This window comes from Mya arenaria, chromosome 6, assembly GCF_026914265.1.
Source record: "Mya arenaria isolate MELC-2E11 chromosome 6, ASM2691426v1".
Lineage (NCBI taxonomy): Eukaryota > Metazoa > Mollusca > Bivalvia > Myida > Myidae > Mya > Mya arenaria.
This window is the reverse complement of record NC_069127.1, coordinates 24,554,166-24,580,071: the sequence shown is the minus strand read 5'-3', so window position 1 is coordinate 24,580,071 and position 25,906 is coordinate 24,554,166. Positions and strand designations below refer to the sequence as shown.

At 36.7% G+C, this 25,906-nt stretch overlaps 2 protein-coding genes and 7 non-coding genes across 9 annotated transcripts; all 9 read right to left on the bottom strand.

The window, feature by feature from the left end:
- Window positions 1–947: 947 nt before the first annotated feature.
- Window positions 948–4,581, bottom strand: LOC128238923 (small acidic protein-like). Its single transcript, XM_052955256.1, has 4 exons — window positions 4,487–4,581; window positions 3,646–3,732; window positions 2,929–2,992; window positions 948–1,746 (listed from the first exon to the last, which is right to left on the bottom strand). The coding sequence occupies exons 1-4, from the start codon at window positions 4,556–4,558 to the stop codon at window positions 1,436–1,438; spliced, it is 534 nt and encodes a 177-aa protein (XP_052811216.1). The 5' UTR covers window positions 4,559–4,581; the 3' UTR covers window positions 948–1,435.
- A 282-nt stretch (window positions 4,582–4,863) lies between these two features.
- LOC128239051 (uncharacterized) lies at window positions 4,864–12,883 on the bottom strand. Its single transcript, XM_052955488.1, has 11 exons — window positions 12,752–12,883; window positions 11,664–11,824; window positions 11,147–11,315; window positions 10,277–10,489; window positions 9,205–9,318; window positions 8,190–8,480; window positions 7,453–7,506; window positions 7,144–7,187; window positions 6,734–6,805; window positions 6,050–6,103; window positions 4,864–5,503 (listed from the first exon to the last, which is right to left on the bottom strand). The coding sequence occupies exons 1-11, from the start codon at window positions 12,813–12,815 to the stop codon at window positions 5,429–5,431; spliced, it is 1,311 nt and encodes a 436-aa protein (XP_052811448.1). The 5' UTR covers window positions 12,816–12,883; the 3' UTR covers window positions 4,864–5,428.
- A 460-nt stretch (window positions 12,884–13,343) lies between these two features.
- Trnav-uac (transfer RNA valine (anticodon UAC)) lies at window positions 13,344–13,416 on the bottom strand. Its single transcript has one exon. It is a non-coding gene; the product is annotated as a tRNA-Val (tRNA).
- A 189-nt stretch (window positions 13,417–13,605) lies between these two features.
- Trnav-cac (transfer RNA valine (anticodon CAC)) lies at window positions 13,606–13,678 on the bottom strand. The gene has a single exon. It is a non-coding gene; the product is annotated as a tRNA-Val (tRNA).
- A 5,015-nt stretch (window positions 13,679–18,693) lies between these two features.
- Window positions 18,694–18,766, bottom strand: Trnav-uac (transfer RNA valine (anticodon UAC)). The gene has a single exon. It is a non-coding gene; the product is annotated as a tRNA-Val (tRNA).
- Window positions 18,767–18,955: 189 nt separating this feature from the next.
- Trnav-cac (transfer RNA valine (anticodon CAC)) lies at window positions 18,956–19,028 on the bottom strand. The gene has a single exon. It is a non-coding gene; the product is annotated as a tRNA-Val (tRNA).
- Window positions 19,029–19,818: 790 nt separating this feature from the next.
- Window positions 19,819–19,891, bottom strand: Trnav-aac (transfer RNA valine (anticodon AAC)). Its single transcript has one exon. It is a non-coding gene; the product is annotated as a tRNA-Val (tRNA).
- A 5,021-nt stretch (window positions 19,892–24,912) lies between these two features.
- Window positions 24,913–24,985, bottom strand: Trnav-uac (transfer RNA valine (anticodon UAC)). Its single transcript has one exon. It is a non-coding gene; the product is annotated as a tRNA-Val (tRNA).
- A 188-nt stretch (window positions 24,986–25,173) lies between these two features.
- On the bottom strand, window positions 25,174–25,246 carry Trnav-cac (transfer RNA valine (anticodon CAC)). Its single transcript has one exon. It is a non-coding gene; the product is annotated as a tRNA-Val (tRNA).
- Between the last annotated feature and the right edge of the window lie 660 nt (window positions 25,247–25,906).

Below are 25,906 nucleotides of genomic sequence, written 5' to 3'. Positions count from 1 at the left end.
AGCAAGCATGATCCAAGGGCATGTACCAAGTTTAAGAAAGAGTGATCAAAGGGCATGTACAAAGTTTTAGCAAGAATGATCCAAGGGCATGTCCCCAGTTTTAGCTAGAGTGATCCAAGGGGCATGTACAAAGTTTTAGCTAAAGTGATCCAAGGGCATGAACAAAGTTTTAGCTAGGGTTATCCAAGGGCATGTACCAAGTTTTAGCTAGAGTGATCCAATGGCATGTACCAAGTTTTAGCAAGAGTTATCCAAGGGCATGTACCAAGTTTTAGCAAGAGTGATTAAAGGGAATTGCAGCGCCCATCTGTAGTGCCATTCATGCCAATATGGTTAATAAACAAGGGACCCTAAATAAAACGCCTGAGAAATGAGACCCTGCCAGGGACATTTCTGATCAGTTAGGCATGTTTTGATCAATTTCGTGAGTTGACAATGGAGATGAACATTCTGATCAAGTTTCATCAACATTTTGATGATCAAAGGCTAGAGGATAAGTCATTAAGGTTTTCTACAATTAACCGGGCCCCAGTATCACTCAATAACTGTTAAATGTCAATATAAAAGCCATTAGTATGCATTTACCAAAATAAATGGGCCTTAATAGTCATTTAGTTAACAATTAAGTGGTGATTTTATTTTTACTAAGAACTCTTTGAATCATCCCTACATTTTATAAAATGTAATTAATAATTGAGATTCTGATGCGCATGCACATACATGTATACCAGGCCTGGGGCCTGTTTCAAAAAAGATCTTAAGAGTGAAATTATCTTTTAGTGTCATGTTTTCATTATTTTGCAAAATATTTGTATTAATAAGCCTGTCTAAATTTTGGGATGTTTCTGCAGATTTGAGATTTTTGAAGTTTTACATCTAAAATCCTTTAAGTAAGTGAAACAGTCAACTTTGCTTTATACTACAGTGATATATGAAATAAAAACATGTCTTCTTAGAATTTATTATAATTTTTTACAAGGACTACTACAATGGTTTGAAATGAAATAGTCCTTCATTCACACAATCATATTGTATATAAGCTTATGGTATGATGTAAATGGTTCATTTATTACACAATTCATAATTGTCTTGAAACAAAGTGTTTTTAAAACATCCTTCCCACAAAAAAATCAACCATTAACATATACCTATCATATATGAATTGTAAAGAAACCCAGCCGCAATGTTCTCACTTGTGACTTAGTTTAATCGAAAAGATTCTTTTAAAAACGATTTCAGCAAAATGAACACAGTCATATAAGTTGTGTGCATAAGTAATCATAATATGTCAAAGCAATATTGAGTCTATCCACCAATAATAAACATTTACTGCGACTGTACAATCAGTTATGTTTGACGCTGCTGCATAAAATTGCTGACAATTACCAAAGTCAAATACAGTTTTAAAACAAAATACAAACACAGTGACTTGAATTCAATCAGTGGATTTTACAAAATTCATCATCATTTTCGGCTTTTTTGGCGGACTTTCAGAAGTAGGAACAGGCTCCGTATTTTCTCTCTTTTTACTTTCACCAGTAACACCATCACCACTAGCCTGTTTGTTTTCAGTTTTCTCACTTTCTGGGGCTGCTGGTTTGTCAGTGTCAGTTTTTTTGTCATTAGACTCTCCTTCCTTATCGTCATCAAACCCGAGCCCCTTATGGGACCATCTGGTCACTCGGTGTTCGAACGTGTGCTTGTACTGGTCTTCCAGCTGCTGGTTGATTTCCTCAGTCTCCTGCTCTGAAATCAATTCAAAATATATATTTACATTTGACAAGTCCTTTGTGTGTATACAATTGATATTCATATAGTATATTCAACATTGCGCACTTATTAAATAAGCGCAACGTCATTTAACCAATGACATACGATATAACAAAGAATAAATACTCAATTGAAGGAGATACTACTAATCTTTCATATTGAATAATTATGGCAAAATTAAACAAAAGGTATTTGTCACATTTTGTCTAGCATTTATGCTGTATGGATGCAGTAAGGCAAGCAAGCAAATTACATATTATATACCAAGAAGCACTAGCGTACTTAATGGAATTTGCTCGCATGCCAATCTGCATTAATACACCATAAACGCAAGAATAAATGTGATCAATCTTTAAGTATTTCGATGATAATGACTACAGTACTACTATATTTGAATAGTTTTATACTATAATTTCTATTACTAGTTTCAGCGATCGTGGGTATTACATGTAATTGTACTGTATTTGGTTTTGATCAGGGTGGTTATTATAGTACTTTTATAAGTTGTAAAAGTACTACCCGGTATGTAACAAATTTTAGAAAAAAAATCCATCCTTTGAACATGTCCCATAACATGAAAATAATATCAATTTGTGAGCAATACTTGTACTACATCAATGATGGGCTGTTCTGTTTACATTTGATCTTAAGCTGTACTTAATGTTTGTAAATTTCTTAGTTATAAAACTTGTTTTAAATTCTAAGCAGTCTTCTATCTCCTTTCCGCTCTCAAGCAAGAGTGCATCTAGCACTAAAATCTCATGACACATGATGAGAACTCGCAAAACCATTATCAAATGTAAACATAACATCTCATCATATACTAAACATGTTAGACCAACAAGTCCATAACTGTTGATAATTTGAGAAATCAAGCAAATTGACACATTAACAGGCAGCAATTTGCTAAACTATTTGGTCATTCTTGGAGTCAATGGGGGTCTACTCATTCCCTTAGCCTATATGGATGCATTACAGATGCATTACGTATTGACTCAACCGCATCAACTGTGTGACTTGAAAGTAGAGTTCTAATTCCGAAAGAGGGAAATAAATCTCATCTGGTTCTTTTGAAGCTAAAGAGCTGTATAAAAATGTGATAGTTGTGTTTGGACTGTTTCATAACATCAATCAATCTAGGAATATAGGAGAACTTACTATTCCTGGTATGAGCTTTTGATGGTTCCTTGTCACCAATTACAAATCGGCCATGGTGCTCTTGCTGAAATTGAGTCCATATCATATTTATAAATGTCATTAAAATGAGATTATTCCACTCATATATTAGCAGTAACCCATGCATATGTTTAACTACTTAAGTACAACAGCTGAATATGATCATTTCAGCACATAACTTTAGAGAAACCTATATGAAATAAATAAATTGATGGCAAGAGCTTGTTATGACATGAATCGTGTAATTTCGGTTGTTGATTCATTTGTTGTTGTGGTTTAATGACATTTGATATACCTGCATATAATGTTAATCATAACTTATGCACCAGTCAATTGCAACCACGGCCCCCCAGGTCCGGGGGTATACCGGGGATAGCCAGGGAAATGGGCCGTGTTTTTACCTTTCAGGTGGCCCTGCAGTGCCGGGTGAATGTGGTGGTTTTGTCTTAGCTTTAAACAAAGTGGGGAATGGGCCTTACCTAGGGTCCCTGGGGTACGGGGGCATTTGGCGGGGATTTTACCATCTGTTCGTCCCCACAGGACGGCGATTTTAGCCGGGGTTGGCTTGACCAAAAGTCAAAGTCCCCGCTATTCCCCGGACCTGGGGGGAGGGGGGGCGTGGTTACAATTGACTGGTGCATTATCATTTTAAAAAATGGCATGGAATTTAATGAATGCCACACTACAGATAGTGAATACCTTAGCTGCACCCATGAGCTTCAGGAATTTTTTCTTTCGATCATCATCTCCAAGGTCCACGGCTTCCCATTTATTAGCTGAGTGGACCTGAGTAAAACAAGGAACAGTAAAATGCATGCTGATTTCTCGCTTATACAAAGAAAAATAAGTAATTTAATCTGTCATTTCCAACCTACACACATAGAAAAATTAAATAGTGTAATATGTTAACAGTTCCACTGAAAAGGTAAAAAAATCAAAGTACCAAAATTTGTGAACTTGTGTACTGAATACATGTTTCTTTCTAGAGGAACTCACCTGCATCTTTCAACTCCTAAGTCCATATAAACAGCTGCTTTAGAGTCTTTGACGATTTTTGTGTTGGCAACTGTTTAGGGAACAAAATAAATAAAGTCGCCCAAACAAAATATTGTCCAAGACTGAAGCAGCTGGACTTGACAATTGCCAGACAGCATTCATTTTTGTAGCTAAAGAACTTCAGCGAATACGTTATATATTACCTTTTTGGATGTGTTTAACGTGTTGTAAACATCAAAAAAATAAATATCAACATTGAAGTTATGGAAGCCAGAACTATCAATTTTAATGAGCTAAACAGCCTGGGCTACCTTAGCGCCTTGCTATTATCCATGTGTTTCGACACAATATACACCATATTTTATAAGACGGATTTAAAAACATTACATAAATCTTATCCAGATAATATTTCCTTTAATTTTGGTACGAACAATTTGAGTACGAAGCGTCATACCGTATTACAGAAACTCAAGAAAGGTGCAAACTTTGAAAAAAATTGTATCAAGATCAATAAAATTCAATTAATTAATATTGATTTTCATACCTTTTCTGTATCAAGATCATTTTTCTTCTCGTTCTTCTCAGATGGCGGAACGGATTCTTTTGAGGTACTCATGTTTATACAAAACGTAAAATAATTTAACGAATTTCAATCTCTTTATGGAATTCGTGAGACAGTCAACAATTATCCAATATCCTACTCACTGATATATATCCTCTGACACTTGCAGTGTGTGCGCGATGTGGCTGCTGACAATTGGACTGGTACAAATACAAAACTATATTATGACTATTATTTTATTCATTAAAATATGTTTTATTATTATTATTATTATTATTATTATTATTATTATTATTATTATTATTATTATTTATATTGTTGTTGCTGTTGTTGTTGTTGTCGTCATAATCTTGATTATCATAATCATCATCATCATCATCATCATCATCATCATCATCATCATCATCATCATCATTTTTATTCTAAAATGGATGGAGGGGGATTGGAGGGCTAAAGGGGATTCAGTCAGAAGGTGATTTCGAACCGGCAAACTTTTGACAGACTCGGTGTGACCGCCATCTGGGAATTTTTCAAAGGGTTTTCGTGAACTTAACGTCTGCTTACAAAGAGTTTGTGAACAATTTCCCCGCTTAAGGGTTGGGGTTTAGAAAACCTCATTGGTAGTTTGAGTCCCCGTGAGCTGGCATCCTCAAACAACCGGTGAGATAAAATACTGATGTTTGTATTATGTGTATAAATATATTCATGTTGAACACTGATTTCAGTAAATGTTACAATTCTGTGAATAACAGTAGTCGTGATGTATATTCCACACAATAACTTAACATGGAAACAAAGCATGCCCACTGATAAATGTATATTCATAATCCTCCTAAGTGAGGACCATTTTCAAACAGAGGTCATCTTTCATTTTCCAAGGAGTCCTTTATATCGTTAGCCAGAAACATGATACAGAACATAGATCTATCTGTTATCAGAATGTCGTTTCCGAAACTCCTTAATTTCTGCAAGCTCTGTGAACGTCGTGATAAATCCGTCCTAAAATATCAAAACAACAGTTTAATGTTATTACAATATAGCGTATGATCACATATAATACTCACTTGTATATGAAGCTAAGGATTAATGTCAGTACTTGAACACATTTGTCTAGTCCTTTGTATAAGGTGAAACGTGACGTTTATATTGTATAACACGCAAGGAGTTACGTCGCCATTGTTTATTTTAATTTTGCGCTCCGATTGGATAAGCACTACGTTATTTAACCAACCGTTTAGCTGTATGAACGCAGACGGGCAAGCGAGCAAATAACCAAAAAGCGGCAGCGCTTCATGGAATTTTCTCGGGTGCCCTACTGCGTTCATACAGCACACAAAATGCTATCAATCCTTAAATACATAAGTTGTGCATCGAAAGAAAACAACTACTTGCAAACAGCCGACATCTTAATTTAAACTATAATACATGACGTAACATAAACATTATTATAATTGATACTCGCATATTACAAAACATTTTTACAAACATGAATATTCATTGATAAATGATTTAAATAATTCTTCCTATGTATGATGATGATTCCACCTTTACAGTGTCTTTGATGGTATCCATGACACTCAATATTTTCGCCATCTCCATCTGAAAGAATGTGGACAAAACGGTTAACTGGTTTTAAAATAGTGATGTTTTTTCAACATGTGTGATTGATTTAGGTCCTTCATATATTATACTTTTTTGTATCAATAAAACTGTACAAACAAAACACTATGGGACCGTTTTATTATATCGAGTCTGAGGATGAGACTCGGACTCTGGAAAGCGATATTTAAAATGTTACAGAGTATGTTTAATAAAACAAATTTGGACAAAATGCGGGTACATTATTGTAGAATAAGTAATTGCAAATATGTTACCAACCTTTTCTCTTCAATTATTTCTCTTCAAATAGCACTTTTATTATTAAACTGAAATTTGCAGCTTTTACTCTTGAGTCTCAAACTCAGACTCAAAAAGGAAGTGACTATGTGGACTGGGTTGGTATTCGATATGCAACATAAGTACATCTTAGGTACATGCATCATCGACTGCATTCACTCCATTGGTCTTTAAATATATATTTTTTAAATTGGTTCTATGTAATTGAATGCATGTGCTTTTCTGAGTCTGGGTCTAGATTCTGACTTGGGGATGTTCAAAATCATGGCCACCTGTATGATAGGGACACAATTGTGATGGTAGTTATGATAAACATACGAACTTGCAATTTACCTGACATGTATAAGCAGCATTGTCGTTGTTGCCCTTCGTGGTTGATTCAAACATCTTTATAAGTCTGTCAACCTTGAAAAATACAATAAAATTTACATGCCAACGCAAGTTATTCAGATCTCATAATTAACTCTACAATGTACACTAGCGATCCCCCTAAAATCGTCCAAGTTTTCTTTTTATTCCAATATAAAATAACAAAAATAATAAAATACGCCTAAATGCACCATGTCCTGACTTGAAATTGTTAAACTATCTTGGGAGAGTACTCCCTGCCCCCATCCCGCCAAAATTTGGTTCTGAGGGAGGAGCTCAAGTCAAAAGGTTACGCCCCTAAGTGACGCCCCCTCTCAAGGCAAATCATGGATCATCCCCTGATATTTATTAGCAAACGAAGTATAAGCACGTACTTTCTTTTCGAGCTTCCTAATTCGGTCGTGGGGGTAACTGCGACCTACCGAAAATGCATAGTATTAAAATAACATATTATGATCATGCATATATTATAACATATATTACATTGCCTTTTGGTATATACATTTTACATAAAAGAAGAAGAAAACAGTATGAAAAGTCTTTGTCTTTACGTGTAAAATCAACAACTAGCATCGCTGGTTAAGTTGAAGTGTGCGTCCTCAAGAGCTACATGTACATATAATGTAAGAAATTATGAAATATTATACATAATAATATGCAAACATAAAAGTTGAGAGTCGTACCTGTATTTGTACGTGTACCAATAGTGGGTTTTGTTGGCTGTGTCGTTGACTCCACTAAATAAAAGTTACAAGTATGATGTTAAAATATATTCCATTATTCTTTAAAATCTTATAAAGCGTTTAACATCGTTACTTTCAAATGAAAGTGCTGATATATTTTTAAGGGGGGAATACATCTCCTTTTTATAAACATTTCATTATTGTTATATTTTAAAGTGGCTCATGTTTTTGGACCAAAACTTAGTTTTCCCGGCAATGCATATGAAAACACTTATTTTATCATTATTTTACTCTATGACATCGAAATAGCGGACAGAAACACAGTTATAGCATAAAATGTATTTTGGTTTTAGTGGGGTTCGAACACACACCGGTAAAGTCAAGAAAACATAGATTTTGGCCTGCTAGTCCACACGGCCAACGAGACTTCAAAATAGGTGCATGATATGATTACCTCTTCAGGATTTATTGTAACATCACGTGATAATGTCAATCGACCAATCGCGCAACAAAACATCCGTTATATATTTTCAATCGCTTTACTAACGCTAATGAAAAGTGTGGTCGTCAAAGACGATATTTGAGCAAATTTCAACAATTGCTGAAGGGTTCCTACTTTTGGTACTTTTGTTTGAACACTCCTTATGATTTGCCACACTTTATTTCGTAATTGAAAAAAAAAGCATTTTACAAACCATGAGCGAGTTACTTTAAACCGAAGTTGTACAACGACATACATTGCACGTGCACGTTGACAGATGCGCTGTTTTGGAACGGCCGCACGGAGTTAACTGCTTGGCACGTGTATTCAGCCGCGTCAACAGAAGTAAGACTCGTGATTAACAGTCGGCTGTTTGCTACGTCCCGGAACTCGCTTAAATGCACTCTGTCGTCCACAACGAGTTCACGTTCGTTTTTACGCCATATGACGTCAGGTAAGGGGTAACCGGTGACGTCACACTCAACCTCTAAAGGATCCCCACCTTGAACAGTTATCTGACTTTCTCGCAGTACCACTTTTGGGCCAGCTTTTGGAACAATGAGCATAATTATTATGGTCAAATAAAACATGGTAAACCAAAAATACCTACGTTTTTTTCTGTTCTTTGTCAGAGAAAAAGAATGAATGATTAAATATATAAAAGTTATTTATATGTATATACGATTCTAGCACACCGGATAGGCATTTCCGGTGATTTCAGCCGTGCTGGAAAACTCCATCTGGCATCCCCCCATGCCAGATGAGTCACGCGCTGTGACGTAATACTTTCAATTTCTTTTATTAAACACTTAATGTAACCATAGTAATAAGATTTCAATATATGAGTTCCATTAACATTAACTTTACAAAATATTCCTTAAAAACAAAACAAAATAAGCCCTAAAAGACGTGAAAGCGAAGGAACTTATTGACGTTTGCAGTGTAGACAAATTACTGCGCGTCATGACGTCAGTAAACTTCATCGCACGCACTATTTTGGTGAAATGTACAAAAACGCGCTTTCTTATGTATTTTCTTCACAAAAAATGTAATTTAAGGTATGCTAGAAAAATATCTAGCATGTGTGTCCGTTCCGGATAGAAAAATCCGACCCTCGGGCACGCTGCGTAGCCGGTAACTCGGCAAGCCTCGTTAGCTGGCAACGCAGGTGCCCTCGGGTCGGATTTTTCGATCCGGAACGGGAACGCATGACAGATATTATCAGTATATCCTGAACGTCCACGTGAAAAACGTGGCGTGACGTCACTTACCATACAGATAGACAGGCATTAGGTTGAATGTGAATTTCCTTGGAAGGGATGAGTAGTCTAAGTAAAAGGACTCGAACTGCACACTGCATTGATAGGCGCCCGCATCTCGAATGGCTGCAAACATATATAACAGGAATTTCACATTCATCTGAAACAGTAGCAGAATTTGTATTATTTAAAGCAGTATTCTCGTCCCTGCAGGTCTGAAATTATGCGTTATTTATTAGGTATCGTAATGTTAACTCGCCTCCTATTTCCATTTGTTGCTTCAAAGTTAAAATTAAATATGATATTAGTGTCTTACATCCAACTATTTGATTGCGAAAAAAAATGTTACCAAAAATGATAACTTTGCTCTAGGAAATTCTATTCACAAGTTTAGTCATTCTAAAATGTCGTCCAGGCTTCTTTTTTTAATGACGACTTCCATGCTAAACAGCATTAAACAATAAAAAGTATGACTATTTACAAGTTATGCATGTGTATGTTTATTGTTTATGTGCGATTGACATTTCCTAGAACAAAGTTAAACAATGAACATACTGTACACATGCATAGCTTGTAAATATAACAACTCACTCTAACGCAATTCATAGTTTATTCCCTACCGGACGAAAACTCTGCATTCGGAACTCTTGGGCCATTTTCTATCGAAAAAACCTTGGATATAATTCGGAGCTCCTCGGCCGAACTATTCCGAATGTATATGGACGGTTAACAATGTCAGGAATCGGTACACTTTAACTACGCTGCAAGTAGATCGCGTAGTAATTTCAATTTAGCACTTTAATTGTATGCCTTAACTCTTGGGAAACTTAATTATGATTGCAATAATACAATTCACTGGTAATCAATTTAAGCTTAGATAAACAAATACAAGCTAAAACGCTACATTTAATTAATAATATCATTACAAAAAATATTAACTACTTCTACTGATGTACCAGCATACATCCGAGGTTGTTTTGATAGAAAATGGCCGAGGAGTTCCGAATGGAAAACTCTAATAAAAAAACAACATTGCTGTTCTATGGAATGCAACCGATAAAATATAAATAGGTGCTTAACTAACTCGGGCTCGCGATCCTCAGTACAATGTCCGGTAGTGCTTTCCCGACCCTATAACGGTGACCATGACTACCATGCTGCCCAATGGCGTTACCGTCGGCGTCGGTGCATGTTGCTGACACCGAATAGTCCGTCGTCGGGTAGTTATAAAGGCGGTACTTCAGATCTAGGTGGGGAACACTTTCCGTGGCCGGCAGCTCCGCATTCGTGGCTGTTACTGTAGTAAAAAAAATATTTTTTTGTTTATTGCTTTAACTGATAAATATCCGTATATATGACATGTTTCAACCAATTGGGTATTACATGTATGAAAGGTTAAGTAACTATGGTGGCCAGACAATAAGTATGTACTCTCCACCACCGGATTAAGGAGGGGCGAACACGCTCACCGTATGAATCAATTCAAACCACCGGCTTCCACGCCGATTTTGGAATATGGTGCAGCAATACACACCATTTTACAGCAATTTTCATTTTCAAATGATTTTATTTGTTAGAGGAGGTTCTCTTGTGACCAAATAAAAACGTTTGAAGCTCAGATGGGGAGTGGGGTCATTTATTCAGGTTTAATACGTTACCACAATGGAAATAAGAGTTTTCTTTTTTTGTGTCATCCTTGGTTCGGTGTGCCTGTCATGACTATTGATAATATCATGTATGTAATGTTATTCACAATACATGTTGTTTATTTTTAATGTCCATGTATCACATGTGTATGTGCATTCCTTACTGAAATAAATCTATCATCTACCTGGTAATGGTATCAAATCTTTGATATGGTAATTTTATTCAATAAATTACACTCTGTTTAACTAACAACTTCGCCATGTTTTATCTTATTTCATTAGCACTTGGTGCACTTGGTGCGGCTCACCTTCAACAACGTGAACGCTGATTTGCGCGTCCATGTGGAATAGCGGCGTGGTGCACGAGTAATTGCCGGAGTGCTCTGGTCGGGCCTCCTTGCTGAATATGGTCAGTGAGGAGTTGACCCAGGAGGCCACGCCGACCTCATAAACCTTCACCGCGGTGGACGTGTCCAGCTGAGGAGATAAAAATGAGTATAGTATTTGTTATCTATCAGTAATATAGATCGATAATAAAACTAACTAAAATGTGTTTTCTATATATCTACACACATTGTCCTATCGATGGGCGAAATTGTTGGGCATGAATAGATCAAGCAGTCGTCAGGTTGGAGAACGACAGGTCCCGCGCGTGGCCCAGCACAGTCCGAAATAGAGCATTTAAGTTAGATTACAAGAATGGAGAAAATAAACAATATAAATTAACACAAGAACAAACACACTAGATTTACGTTATTAGAAATAAGGCTTTTTTGTTTACACTATATGATGTTAATCCGAATATTGTTTATATTTATCACATACAATCTCCTGTCCATCCCGAAAGAAGGATGGAAGGACAGCGTTGTCCCCAGGGCTCCGGAAGTGCGCATAAATGAGGGTGCACGATATTCGTAGAGGGTCCCCCTGAAGGAAGTACGCCTCGGGGAGGTCCGGCGTCATGTGGAGTCTAGAGGCCGGTGGATCTGGGATAGAGGAAGATATGAGACAATCATAAATTTGTTTCACGTTAAATAGCGCATACCCGGCGTCAAAACCTACCGAGTATCCTTATCTTAAATGCATCACAAGCGGATACCAACGCTCGTCTGTTGGGTGATTTTCCATGTAAAATGGCGGAACTCAACATTATTAAAGCTGAAATTATGTACTGCTACACATGTACGTATTGTTGCTAGCAACCTCGTGTACTAAGTTCCATGTATATGCCTTGAAAGTTTAAGGTTAACGTCTTTTTACGACGTAACAGACGACGACACTGAAGCCATTACAATACCTCCACATTTTCATCAAAAACCAAACGATGTTAAAATCGTGATTTCATTTAGTATATTATTAATATAAGTTCAACTTTTCTTCAGCAAATACGAAATAAAGTTAAATACTTTTAATAGTTTACTATATTTTTAAAAATCCATGTACTAATAGAATTCAGGGGCGTAGCTAGGCCTAAAAACTCTTGTAGGCCGATGGTTCTCTGTGAGTTTGCGGACTTTTATATGTGCATTTTACACTTTTATCTGCAATTATTACAATAAAATCAAGCAATACACCCTGCACGTAGTTTAAATAAACACAAAACTTTGGTTAGAATAAAACAATCTTTTGAGCCGTTCAAAGTGTTTGAGTAGCTATTAGTTTTTATTGCATTTTAGGGTTATTTAAATTTTGTCATTTTTCAAAAAAAGTTGTAGGCCCCGGCCTACAATATGTAGCTACGCCACTGGAATTGGAAGTTATTGTATTGCCGTGTTATTGATGGTATAGCTAAATGCGCAGTAACGACATTATCTAACAAATAGAATACTCTCACAAAAGTAAGAAATAGCTAAACTAAAATATAAAATAGAGACCGGAGGTTAGAACAGTTAAATAAAACATTGAATGTTTACCTGCAAAACTGACAGACCCAAGAGAAACACATCCTATAACAAAAGCTAGTAGCGTTACATCCATTTATTTTATAAAAAGTATGGTAACTTAAGACTGAATACATTAAACGAAAGTAAGTTAACTCAGTAACGGAATACCAATGGCTCTAAAATCATGAATGGCACTTAACAGCAGGAAACATTACAGTGCTTGTGAACTGCTTTTCTGTTTATTAAGATGCAAAACATACAGCATAACAAAATGCCATGTTTTATATGGTTCCGATATCCTGTAAGCTTGTTTGATATATTTTGGATAAGTATATCTAATGCCATCCTATACAGTGCTTACCCGCCCATCGCAACCTGCCCTCTCCCCGTGCCTATTTCTGAACTACATCGCTTAGGGCTATTTCAACTCATATCAGATTTTAATTGTTGGTCTTTTTTAAATTTTAAATACGAAAGCTACTTATTTTCTTTATCATCTATATAAAAAAATCCTGGAAATTGCACGTGAACACATTTTATCATTGTTCGAACGATAAGTGAACTTCAGAACTGTATTTTTTAACAAATTATTATATAAGCAAAACATAAAATAAATAAGAATTGGTTCCGCTGGGGCTTGAACCCAGGACCTTCTGCGTGTAAAACAGACGTGATAACCACTACACTACGGAACCCATTAGGTATAGACATTGAGTACTAGATCTTATTTGGATTTGATTTCAATGTTATGCAAAGAAAAAATAGAAAATTAGTTACAAAAAAAATGCATTGAATTGTTCTTTTACATTACAGTTTTATTGTATTTTAAACTTGTTCCAAACTATATATTTAAAGTGCGTCTTATAATTATACCCAAAAATATATGGTTCCGCTGGGGCTCGAACCCAGGACCTCTCGCGTGTGAAGCGAACGTGATAACCACTACACTACGGAACCGATGTACACTATTTTCAGATTAAGGTGTCATACAAATGGTCAAAGGGCTAGACAAAATCCCCCTATTTACAATTTTGTTATTAAACTTTTCTTGACATCTGCGGAGACTATCGATCATATATATCTAGGGGCCATTTCAGCAACGACAAGACACTGTTTAAAATCCTTCTCAGTACAAATGCTTCTAGGATTCGTGATGAAGCGGTACCCAATAGTTTAAAATTGCACGTTGTACCATAATTGTTTTCGTTCGTTCAATAATTCTCATATGAGAACGGAAACCACATTGTGTGTGAACGGACACCGGATATAGCTAAAAAAATATCAATCGATAAGCGTTTGATTTTGACACATGGACAGTTTTCTATCATTTTTTTGTATTTTATGGTGATATATTTAACAAAATCGAAGAGTTTTGAATTACTTGATACTGTGCAATATACGACTATGATGGAAATGTGTCTCCTTTTTAGAATAATAGCACAATTCTCGCCGAAAGTTGAATGATCGCTCACAAATGTTCATTTATGTGGTACGATTTCAAACATAAATCAAATTGAAAATAAGAATAAAAACTGAATCGAGCGATTTCATTGTAATTACATTATCTAATAATGTGTAAAATATCAATATGATATCTTTTGCTGTTACGGAGATATCCATACCTTTTGATGCCCTGACAGTGTACTGGGGATCGATGAAGCAAATAAATAACTGCACGGGGGATAGCTTTTAAGTGGACTGAGGATAGTAACGATGTATTAAGAAAAAACGAGACTGTGATAATGATTACGGCTATTATCTATACGCGAGCTCGAGGGAAATTGTTCGAGGTTGTCCATATCGAGGGATGAGAGCAAAAACATGTTGTTGTTCTTTGTATCTGTATGCACTTAAACTGTTTCATTCATACATATTAGTCAACCATGATGTGTTTTTCACAAGCATCAATATCTAAATATTTGAAATACGTCGGTAATCTGATTTATTGAGTAACACAAAACATATGGCCTTAGAATGTATGTAGTGTTTGTTATTCATATATATAATATTGCTTTGTAAATCAAGTAGGTACGGTTTTGTAAACAGAAGGTCACCAGTAGGGAATGAGATATTGTGATCAAATTTGGAACACGTAAAGCTTTTTTCTAAGCTTGGGTCGATGTTGGTATTACTTAGAACAGAAAATACCCTCTGCTCGTTCACTTCAGTGAGAAAGAATGTATTGTGACCAACCCTGATATTTACGCAGCTTGCATATATACGTTCATTTAGGAGAGCATGGATCAAACTCATGTTAACTAAAGTTTGCTCAATAATTTTTTATGAAATTGTACTCTCACTTTTTGCTGATTATTTGAAAGTTCGAAATAGACATATACATGTATAATGTATATTAACAGTGTTACTATCAATTTTTGTCCCATTTTTCATGTTATCACCAGGACACACATTTCTCAACTTTAAAACTATCCCCAGTACATAATACGGCTATCCCCAGTACAGTGCTGTGAACATTTCTAAGGGCATATCTTTAACAGTTTAAAAGTTACATTGCCATTTCTTACAATAAAAATAGTTGAGCTTATTCTTGTGAAATCCTTCGATTTTTTATTTATTCGATATAATTATTTCCTAAAATAACAATACTTGTCGAAATTCAGTAAGTTTTGAGGTGATCATCTCAGATTTGAAGAAACATTTAACGAGGTCTGCTAAATCGTAAGCACTTTAAAGTATACTATAGGCCAAATTTAGCATTCAGCTTTTAGTTCAAATACTTGCTTCATTTGTGGATACGGCAGATATGCGTTAACACAGCAAGATCTTACCTCTACTAAATTAAAACAACTGCATAATTGTCTGTTTACTTATCACTTTTTGAGCTATATCCGGTGTACCTTCCCACACAGTGAACCAGTCGGAAGACCTTTTGCCGTGCAATAATAGTAGCGTATACGGATAAATTACGACCGTATTTCAATATATCACTGGCGCCTCCTCCAAAATAAATGATGCAACGCCATTGGTCCTGGACTGGTCATGCGGTGACATCATATTTTTCTATATTGGGTCACCAAATTTAAATCATACCAAAATGGCGTCTATCTTCCGATTCCGATTAATATTCTGATGAATAAATGAAACATTTATTTAAACATGTAAACAGGTTGTCGACGTGATATAAACGTTGTGGGCAGGAAACCATATTCGGGTTGCCCCGTATATCCCAAATTGGGTCACCTACTAACCCCGTAACTTATAATACGCACGTTACTTAGTATATTGAGCGCTGTCCTTGACAACATGTAATAGTGTCGGAACTCCTACCGCGCAATTGTTTTCGATGGAAAATGGCCGAGGAGTTCCGAATGGAGAATATCAACAATATCGAATGCAAACACATTTTCTTGGGTATAACGTATTTGTTAAACTGTCTAAAATGTGTGTTTAATACATGCAGGCGTTACATATTCTCCTGAAACTTAACCCGAAAACAGGATGATTTAGACCCTGTGTTAAAGCAGTTAATATCGTGGTCAATTACTCTCATTCATTTCGGACATATTAAGTTTTCGGACATAATTTTGCAGTTCGACTTATCATGATTAACGGGAGATTATCCATTTTATTTTATGAGGCAAACATAGAGAAAGGAATACTAGGCACTCTGAAAGCAGAACGTGTGATTGTGCTAAGCAGTTTTATAATATTATCTTCTTCTTGGGACATCAACGAGACAAGAAATTATATGGGCAAAATTGATAGTCATGGTAGTAAAAATATTGTATTTGAGAATTTGAAGTGAAGAAAGTACATGAGGATTTAATCATGGTTCAAATTTGGAAACAATAATAAGACTGGCTGTCCAGAAAATCTGCCCAGTGATTGACAGTTGATCTTTGGTACTCTACTAAAAAACGACTTTCTGCCAAGAAAAAAGAGCATTTCGACGAGCCAAGTCAACAGATGGCCAAGAGGAACTTCAGAACTACCACCAGCTACAGAAAGACACTCAGTTCGAGTTCAGGCGGGCTTTGTCACGGACATGGTCACAGTTCTAAGACAACAACCCTAAGAAGTTGAACACCTTCAACACAGGGAAGCGTTGCGAAATCTGGTGTGACACCGCTGAAAAATGACGACATTGTCCTAGATAAGCCCAAAGTGAAAGTAGCGCTCCTAAATACTAGTAACCAATTTAGCAGCGCCTTTACAGCTGAGGACAACACAAGCCTCCGACTGTTGGTGGGAACCCTCATCCAGACATGCAACGATTCAGCATCACAAAAGAGGGTGTCAACAAACTCCTAGTGTCTCTTGACCCTCATGAAACCTGTGGCACTGATGGCATCCCAACTCGATTCCTAAAAGAGGTCGCAAACGAGATAGAGCCTGCACTGACACTTATCTTTCAAGCTTCTCTCAGTCAGGGCAAAATTCCAGAAGATTGGAGTTAAGCCAACGTGACGCCACTTTTTAAGAAATGTGATAGATAGAAGTCAAGCCTCTAATTATAGGCTCATATCTCTTACTTCAGTTTGTTGCAAGCTTATGGAGCACATTCTTCACAGTCAGATCATAACTCACATAGAATCGCAGCATACTCTACGATATGCAGAATGGCTTCAGAAAGCAAAGATCTTGTGAATCCAGCTATCTTGACATTTCAGGACTTGATTAAGAAGACGCCATTCTGCTCGACTTAAGCAAGGCGTTCGACAAAGTTCCCCATAAACGCCTACTCCTGAAACTGAACCACTACGGGGTCAAAGGCACAGTGCTAAGTTGAATACAAAGCTTCCTTTCCGGCAGAACCCAACAAGTACTACTAGATTGTCAGATTTTCCCCCTCATCGCCAGTAACATCAGGAGTCCCTAAGGGTTCAGTCATTGGCCCTTTGCTTTTCCTGGTGTATAAAAACGACCTGCAAGAGTGTGTCAATTTGCAATTGCGCCTCTTTGCGGATGGTTGTCTCCTCTACAGATATATAAGAGGTGAAATATACACTGAGCTGCTTCAAGAGGACTAAGATGCTTTACAACAGTGGGAAAAAGACTGGCACATGAACTTCAATCCGTCCAAGTGCAAGGTCCTTCACATCACAAGGACAAAAATAAAATAAAAAGAATTACATTGTCCATGGTCAACAACTCAACACCACAAAAGCAAAAAGTTATTCTGATGAAACCATTTCAAACGACCTTTCGAGGAAATACCATATGAACAGAACAACAAGAAACGCAAACTCCAGAACAAGAACAAGAACAAGAAGAACAGGAAGAACTGACACTTATATGCTGTGTAATCAACATTAGCTTTCGACGACTTTATTTACAAATAACATGTAAGAAAAGTACATGTAGTTTATTCGCTATCGTAACAATGATCATATTACATGTCCTCGTGGCCTGGGTCTTCCGCATAGTCAGCTGCTATACAAACATCTATAATTTCCTAATGCCAACTTGTCCCTGTGTAAAACAGTTATAGATGGTATTGTGACATATAATTTTGTATACAACAACACAGAACAATTAGTGATGTGTTTCTTCAATTCTAAGCGCACTGTCCATGTAAAACTACTTCTGTGGTGATTTGATCTCGTGATGTTCCTGTATAAATAATTGTAATATGCTAACGAAACCTGCATACATCAGAGTAAAATGTGTTTGCATCAAATATGTGAAGGTTAATTATATAAACAACTTCTCGCTCGTCTCGGAATGCACTTTTATCAAAATCACCTATCGCCTCTTCGTTACTGTATATCTTTGAAATGGAAAAACAGTTTTTGTGTTGTTATTTTTTTCGCTCGCTCGCCCCAATTTTTGTTCTTTAGAATCCGTCGAACAGAATATTTATTTGGTGTGACCTAAATAAATTTCAATATCCGTATATATCAATACCATCGTCACCACAGCAACCACACCCATCGGTAACATCGCCGCAAGACAGATAAGTAATCTATAGAACTTTATTTTTAACCAAATATAAAGCTATAGTAAAACGATGGTTCCGCTGGGGCTCGAACCCAGGACCTTCTGCGTGTAAAGCAGACGTGATAACAACTACTCGACGGAACCCTACATGTTGTGTTATGTAAGAAGTAAATACTTATTAGATATGAAATTAACATTTAGCCTAGTATAACACTGTAATGAGATGCAAAACTGTACATAGATTTTGCTCTTCCCTTTTTATTGTATTTTAAAACGAAAGTTTTTCTGGGGTCATATATTTATTGTTTTGTTATAAAAAGGTAACAATTACACTGTTTCCGCTGGGGCTCGAACCCAGGACCTCTCGCGTGTGAAGCGAGCATGATAACCACTACACTACGGAACCGATGTGACAAGAAAGAAAATATGTACACATTTTCATACAGGCTAAAGACATAATCCCCAACTCCTCCCAATTTTCATATTAAACTGTTCTTGCCATCTCCAAAGACTATTTATCAAATATATCTATCAGGGGGCATTTCAGCAAGACTCATAGGAGATATTACGCACTGTCTTCACTAGCGGCTTCTGGGAATGTTGGAGGGGAGGGGTGCGCATCCGGCGCTCCCACCCCTCCCTTAAATCATCCAAGTTTACTTTTTATTTAAAATAGGAGAAAAACGTTATGAAGTTCGCCCAAAATGAGCCATTTCGGACTAAAAATTATTAAAATTGGAGGAGTACTCCCAAACCCCCCTTGATAAATGTTATAGTGACTGCATTCACTACTCGAGTTAACGAAATTAAACACGAGCGCAGAGTGAGAGTTATGTATAATTTCAATCACAAGCGCAGTTGATGTATTAACTGTCGTGAATCATATCATGGTCAAGTTCACCGTGAAAAAAGGGAACCATAAGTAGCGTGCGTATAAGTAATTGACGTTGATATTGATCCGCACGCTGTTTATTGCACGGTGCTACTGGTTACCGTTCTATTATATACGAACAACAAAGTAAACACCCTCCAATATAAAAAAGTCAACATAATAAAGTAACATTTCATAAAAAATAAACATCTTTATCTATCACTACCATCATCATCAACGCCGCCACACACATCCTTATCATCAACCGGGAGAAAGATAGGTACACGTCAGAATTATATTTTATTACAAAACAACAGAAAAAATCTGGTTCCGCTGGGGCTCGAACCCAGGACCTTCTGCGTGTTAAGCAGACGTGATAACCACTACACTACGGAACCGATGTACACTATTTTCAGATTAAGGTGTCATACAAATGGTCAAAGGGCTAGACAAAATCCCCCTATTTACAATTTTGTTATTAAACTTTTCTTGACATCTGCGGAGACTATCGATCATATATATCTAGGGACCATTCAGCAGCGACAAGGCACTGTTTAAAATCCTTCTCAGTACAAATGCTTCTAGGATTCGTGATGAAGCGGTACCCAATAGTTTAAAATTGCACGTTGTACCATAATTGTTTTCGTTCGTTCAATAATTCTTATATGAGAACGGAAACCACAGTGTGTGGGAACGGACACCGGATATAGCTAAAAAATGATCAATCGATAAGCGTTTGATTTTGACACATGAACAGTTTTCTATCATTTTTTTGTATTTTATGGTGATATATTTAACAAAATCGAAGAGTTTTGAATTACTTGATACTGTGCAATATACGACTATGATGGAAATGTGTCTCCTCTTTTGTATAATAGCACAATTCTCGCCGAAAGTTGAATGATCGCTCACAAATGTTCATTTATGTGGTACGATTTCAAACATAAATCAACAAATTGAAAATAAGAATAAAAACTGAATCGAGCGATTTCATTGTAATTACATAATCTAGTAATGTGTAAAATATAAATATGATATCTTTTGCTGTTACTGAGATATCCATACCTTTTGATACCCTGGCAGTGTACTGGGGATAGATGAAGCAAATAAATAACTGCACAGAGGATAGCTTTTAAGTGGACTGAGGATAGTAACGATGTATTAAGAAATACGAGACTGTGATAATGATTACGGCTATTATCTATACGCGAGCTCGAGGGAAATTGTTCGAGGTTGTCCATATCGAGGGATGAGAGCAAAAACATGTTGTTGTTCTTTGTATCTGTATGCACTTAAAACTGTTTCATTCATACATATTAGTCAACCATGATGTGTTTTTCACAAGCATCAATATCTAAATATTTGAAATACGTCGGTAATCTGATTTATTGAGTAACACAAAACATATGGCCTTAGAATGTATGTGGTGTTTGCTATTCATATATATAATATTGCTTTGTAAATCAAGTAGGTACGGTTTTGCAAACAGAAGGTCACCAGTAGGGAATGAGATATTGTGATCAAATTTGGAACACGTAAAGCTTTTTTCTAAGCTTGGGTCGATGTTGGTATTACTTAGAACAGAAAATGGTCTCTGCTCGTTCACTTCAGTGAGAAAGAATGTATTGTGACCAACCCTGATATTTACGCAGCTTGCATATATACGTTCATTTAGGAGAGCATGGATCAAACTCATGTTAACTAAAGTTGCTCAATAATTTCTTATCAAATTGTACTCTCACTTTTTGCTGATTATTTGAAAGTTCGAAATAGACATATACATGTATAATGTATATTAACAGTGTTACTATCAATTTTTGTCTCATTTTACATGTTATCACCAGGACACACATTTCTCAACTTTAAAACTATCCCCAGTATATAATAAGGCTATCCCCAGTACAGTGCTGTGAACATTTCTAAGGGCATATCTTTAACAGTTTAAAAGTTACATTGCCATTTCTTACAATAAAAATAGTTGAGCTTATTCTTGTGAAATCCTTCGATTCAGATTTTTTATTTATTCGATATAAATATTTCCTTAAATAACAATACTCGAAATTCAGTAAGTTTTGAGGTGATCATCTCAGATTTGAAGAAACATTTTACGAGGTCTGCTAAATCGTAACCATTTTAATGTATACCATAGACCAAATTTAGCATTCAGCTTTTAGTTCAAATACTTGCTTCATTTGTGGATACGGTAGATATGCATTAACACAGCAAGATCTTACCTCTACTAAATTAAAACAACTGCATAATTGTCTGTTTACTTATCACTTTTTGAGCTATGTCCGGTGTACCTTCCCACACAGTGAACCAGTCGGAAGACCTTTTACCGTGCAATAATAGTAGCGTATACGGATAAATTACGACCGTATTTCAATATATCACTGGCGCCTCCAAAATAAATGACGCAACGCCATTGGTCCTGGACTGGTCATGCGGTGACACCATATTTTTCTATATTGGGTCACCAAATTTAAATCATACCAAAATGGCGTCTATCTTCCGATTCCGATTAATATTCCGATGAATAAATGAAACATTTAAACATGTAAACAGGTTGTCAACGTGATATAAACGCTGTGCGCAGGAAACCATATTCGGGTTCAATTGCCCCGTATATCCCAAATTGGGTCACCTACTAACCCCGTAACTTATAATACGCACGTTACTTAGTATATTGAGCGCTGTCCTTGACAACATGTAATAGTGTCGGAACTCCTACCGCGCAATTGTTTTCGATGGAAAATGGCCGAGGAGTTCCGAATGGAGAATATCAACAATATCGAATACAAACACATTTTCTTGGGTATAACGTATTTGTTAAACTGTCTAAAATGTGTGTTTAAGACATGCAGGCGTTACATACTCTCCTGAAACTTAACCTGAAACCAGGATGATTTAGACCCTGTGTTAAAGCAGTTAATATCGTGGTAAATTACTCTCATTCATTTCGGACATATTAAGTTTTCGGACATAATTTTGCAGTTCGACTTATCATGATTAACAGGAGATTATCCATTTTATTTTATGAGGCAAACATAGAGAAAGGAATACTAGGCACTCTGAAAGCAGAACGTGTGATTGTGCTAAGCAGTTTTATAATATTATCTTCTTCTTGGGACATTAACGAGACAAGAAATTAGATGGGCAAAATTGACCAGTCATGGCAGTAAAAATATTGTATTTGAAAATTTGAAGTGAAGAAAGTACATGAGGATTTGACCATGGTTCAAATTTGGAAACAATAATAAGACTGGCTGTCCAGAAAATCTGCCCAGTGATTGACAGTTGATCTTTGGTACTCTACTATTAAACGACTTTCTGCCAAGAAAAAAGAGCATTTCGACGAGCCAAGTCAACAGATGGCCAAGAGGAACTTCAGAACTACCACCAGCTACAGAAAGGCACTCAGTTCGAGTTCAGGCGGGCTTATAACAGCTTTGTCACGGACATGGTCACAGTTCTAAGACAACAACCCTAAGAAGTTGAACACCTTCAACACAGGGAAGCGTTGCGAAATCTGGTGTGACACCGCTGAAAAATGACGACATTGTCCTAAATAAGCCCAAAGTGAAAGTAGCGCTCCTAAATAACCAAATTAGTAGCGCCTTTACAGCTGAGGACAACACAAGCCTCCGACTGTTGGTGGGAACCCTCATCCAGACATGCACCGATTCAGCATCACAAAAGAGGGTGTCAACAAACTCCTAGTGTCTCTTGACCCTCATGAAGCCTGTGGCACTGATGGCATCCCAACTCGATTCCTGAAAGAGGTCGCAAACGAGATAGAGCCTGCACTGACACTTATCTTTCAAGCTTCTCTCAGTCAGGGCAAAATTCCAGAAGATTGGAGAAAAGCCAGCGTGACGCCACTTTTTAAGAAATGTGATAGATAGAAGTCAAGCCTCTAATTATAGGCTCATATCTCTTACTTCAGTTTGTTGCAAGCTTATGGAGCACATTCTTCACAGTCAGATCATAACTCACATAGAATCGCAGCATACTCTCCGTTATGCAGAATGGCTTCAGAAAGCAAAGATCTTGTGAATCCAGCTATCTTGACATTTCAGGACTTGACTAAGAAGACGCCATTCTGCTCGACTTTAGCAAGGCGTCCACAAAGTTCCCCATAAACGCCTACTCCTGAAACTGAACCACTACGGGGTCAAAAGCACAGTGCTAAGTTGAATACAAAGCTTCCTTTCCGGCAGAACCCAACAAGTACACCTAGATTGTCAGATTTCCCCCTCATCGCCAGTAACATCAGGAGTCCCTTAGGGTTCAGTCATTGGCCCTTTGCTTTTTCTGGTGTATAAAAACGACCTGCAAGAGTGTGTCAATTCGCAATTGCGCCTCTTTGCGGATGGTTGTCTCCTCTACAGATATATAAGAGGTGAAATATACACTGAGCTGCTTCAAGAGGACTAAGATGATTTATAACAGTGGGGAAAAGACTGGCACATGAACTTCAATCCGTCCAAGTGCAAGGTCCTTCACATCACAAGGACAAAAATAAAATAAAAAGAATTACATTGTCCATGGTCAACAACTCAACACCACAAAAGCAAAAAGTTATTCTGATGAAACCATTTCAAACGACCTTTCGAGGAAATACCAAATGAACAGAACAACAAGAAACGCAAACTTCAGAACAAGAACAAGAACAAGAAGAACAGGAAGAACTGACACTTATATGCTGTGTAATCAACATTAGCTTTCGAAGACTTTATTTACAAATAACATGTAAGAAAAGTACATGTAGTTTATTCGCTATCGTAACAATGATCATATTACATGTCCTCGTGGCCTGGGTCTTCCGCATAGTCAGCTGCTATACAAACATCTATAATTTCCTAATGCCAACTTGTCCCTGTGAAAAACAGTTATAGATGGCATTGTGACATATAATTTTGTATACGACAACACAGAACAATTAGTGATGTGTTTCTTCAATTCTAAGCGCACTGTTCATGTAAAACTACTTCTATGGTGATTTGATCTCGTGATGTTCCTGTATAAATAATTGTAATATGCTAACGAAACCTGCATACATCAGAGTAAAATGTGTTTGCATCAAATATGTGAAGGTTAATTATATAAACAACTTCTCGCTCGTCTCGGAATGCACTTTTATCAAAATCACCTATCGCCTCTTCGTTACTGTATATCTTTGAAATGGAAAAACAGTTTTTGTGTTGTTATTTTTTTCGCTCGCTCGCCCCAATTTTTGTTCTTTAGAATCCGTCGAACAGAATATTTATTTGGTGTGACCTAAATAAATTTCAATATCCGTATATATCAATACCATCGTCACCACAGCAACCACACCCATCGGTAACATCGCCGCAAGACAGATAAGTAATCTATAGAACTTTATTTTTAACCAAATAGATAAGCTATAGTAAAACGATGGTTCTGCTGGGGCTCGAACCCAGGACCTTCTGCGTGTAAAGCAGACGTGATAACCACTACTCGACGGAACCCACATGTTGTGTTATGTAAGAAATAAATACTTATTAGATATGAAATTAACATTTAGCCAAGTATAACACTGTAATGAGATGCAAAACTGTAAATAGATTTTGCTCTACCCTTTTTATTGTATTTTAAACCGAAAGTTTTTCTGGGGTCATATATTTATTTTTTTGTTATAAAAAGGTAAAAATTACACTGGTTCCGCTGGGGCTCGAACCCAGGACCTCTCGCGTGTGAAGCGAGCGTGATAACCACTACACTACGGAACCGATGTGACAAGAAAGAAAATATGTACACATTTTCATACAGGCTAAAGACAAAATCCCCAACTCCTCCCAATTTTCATATTAAACTGTTCTTGCCATCTCCAAAGACTATTTATCAAATATATCTATCAGGGGGCATTTCAGCAAGACTCATAGGAGATATTACGCACTGTCTTCACTAGCGGCTTCTGGGAATGTTGGAGGGGAGGGGTGCGCATCCGGCGCTCCCACCCCTCCCTTAAATCATCCAAGTTTACTTTTTTATTTTAAAATAGGAGAAAAAAGTTATGAAGTTCGCCCAAAATGAGCCATTTCGGACTAAAAATTATTAAAATTGGAGGAGTACTCCCAAACCCCCCTTGATAAATGTTATAGTGACTGCATTCACTACTCGAGTTAACGAAATTAAACACGAGCGCAGAGTGAGAGTTATGTATAATTTCAATCACAAGCGCAGTTGATATCATGGTCAAGTTCACCGTGAAAAAAGGGAACCATAAGTAGCGTGCGTATAAGTGATTGACGTTGATATTGATCCGCACGCTGTTTATTGCACGGTGCTACTGGTTACCGTTCTATTATATACGAACAACAAAGTAAACACCCTCCAATATAAAAAAGTCAACATAATAAAGTAACATTTCATCAAAAATAAACATCTTT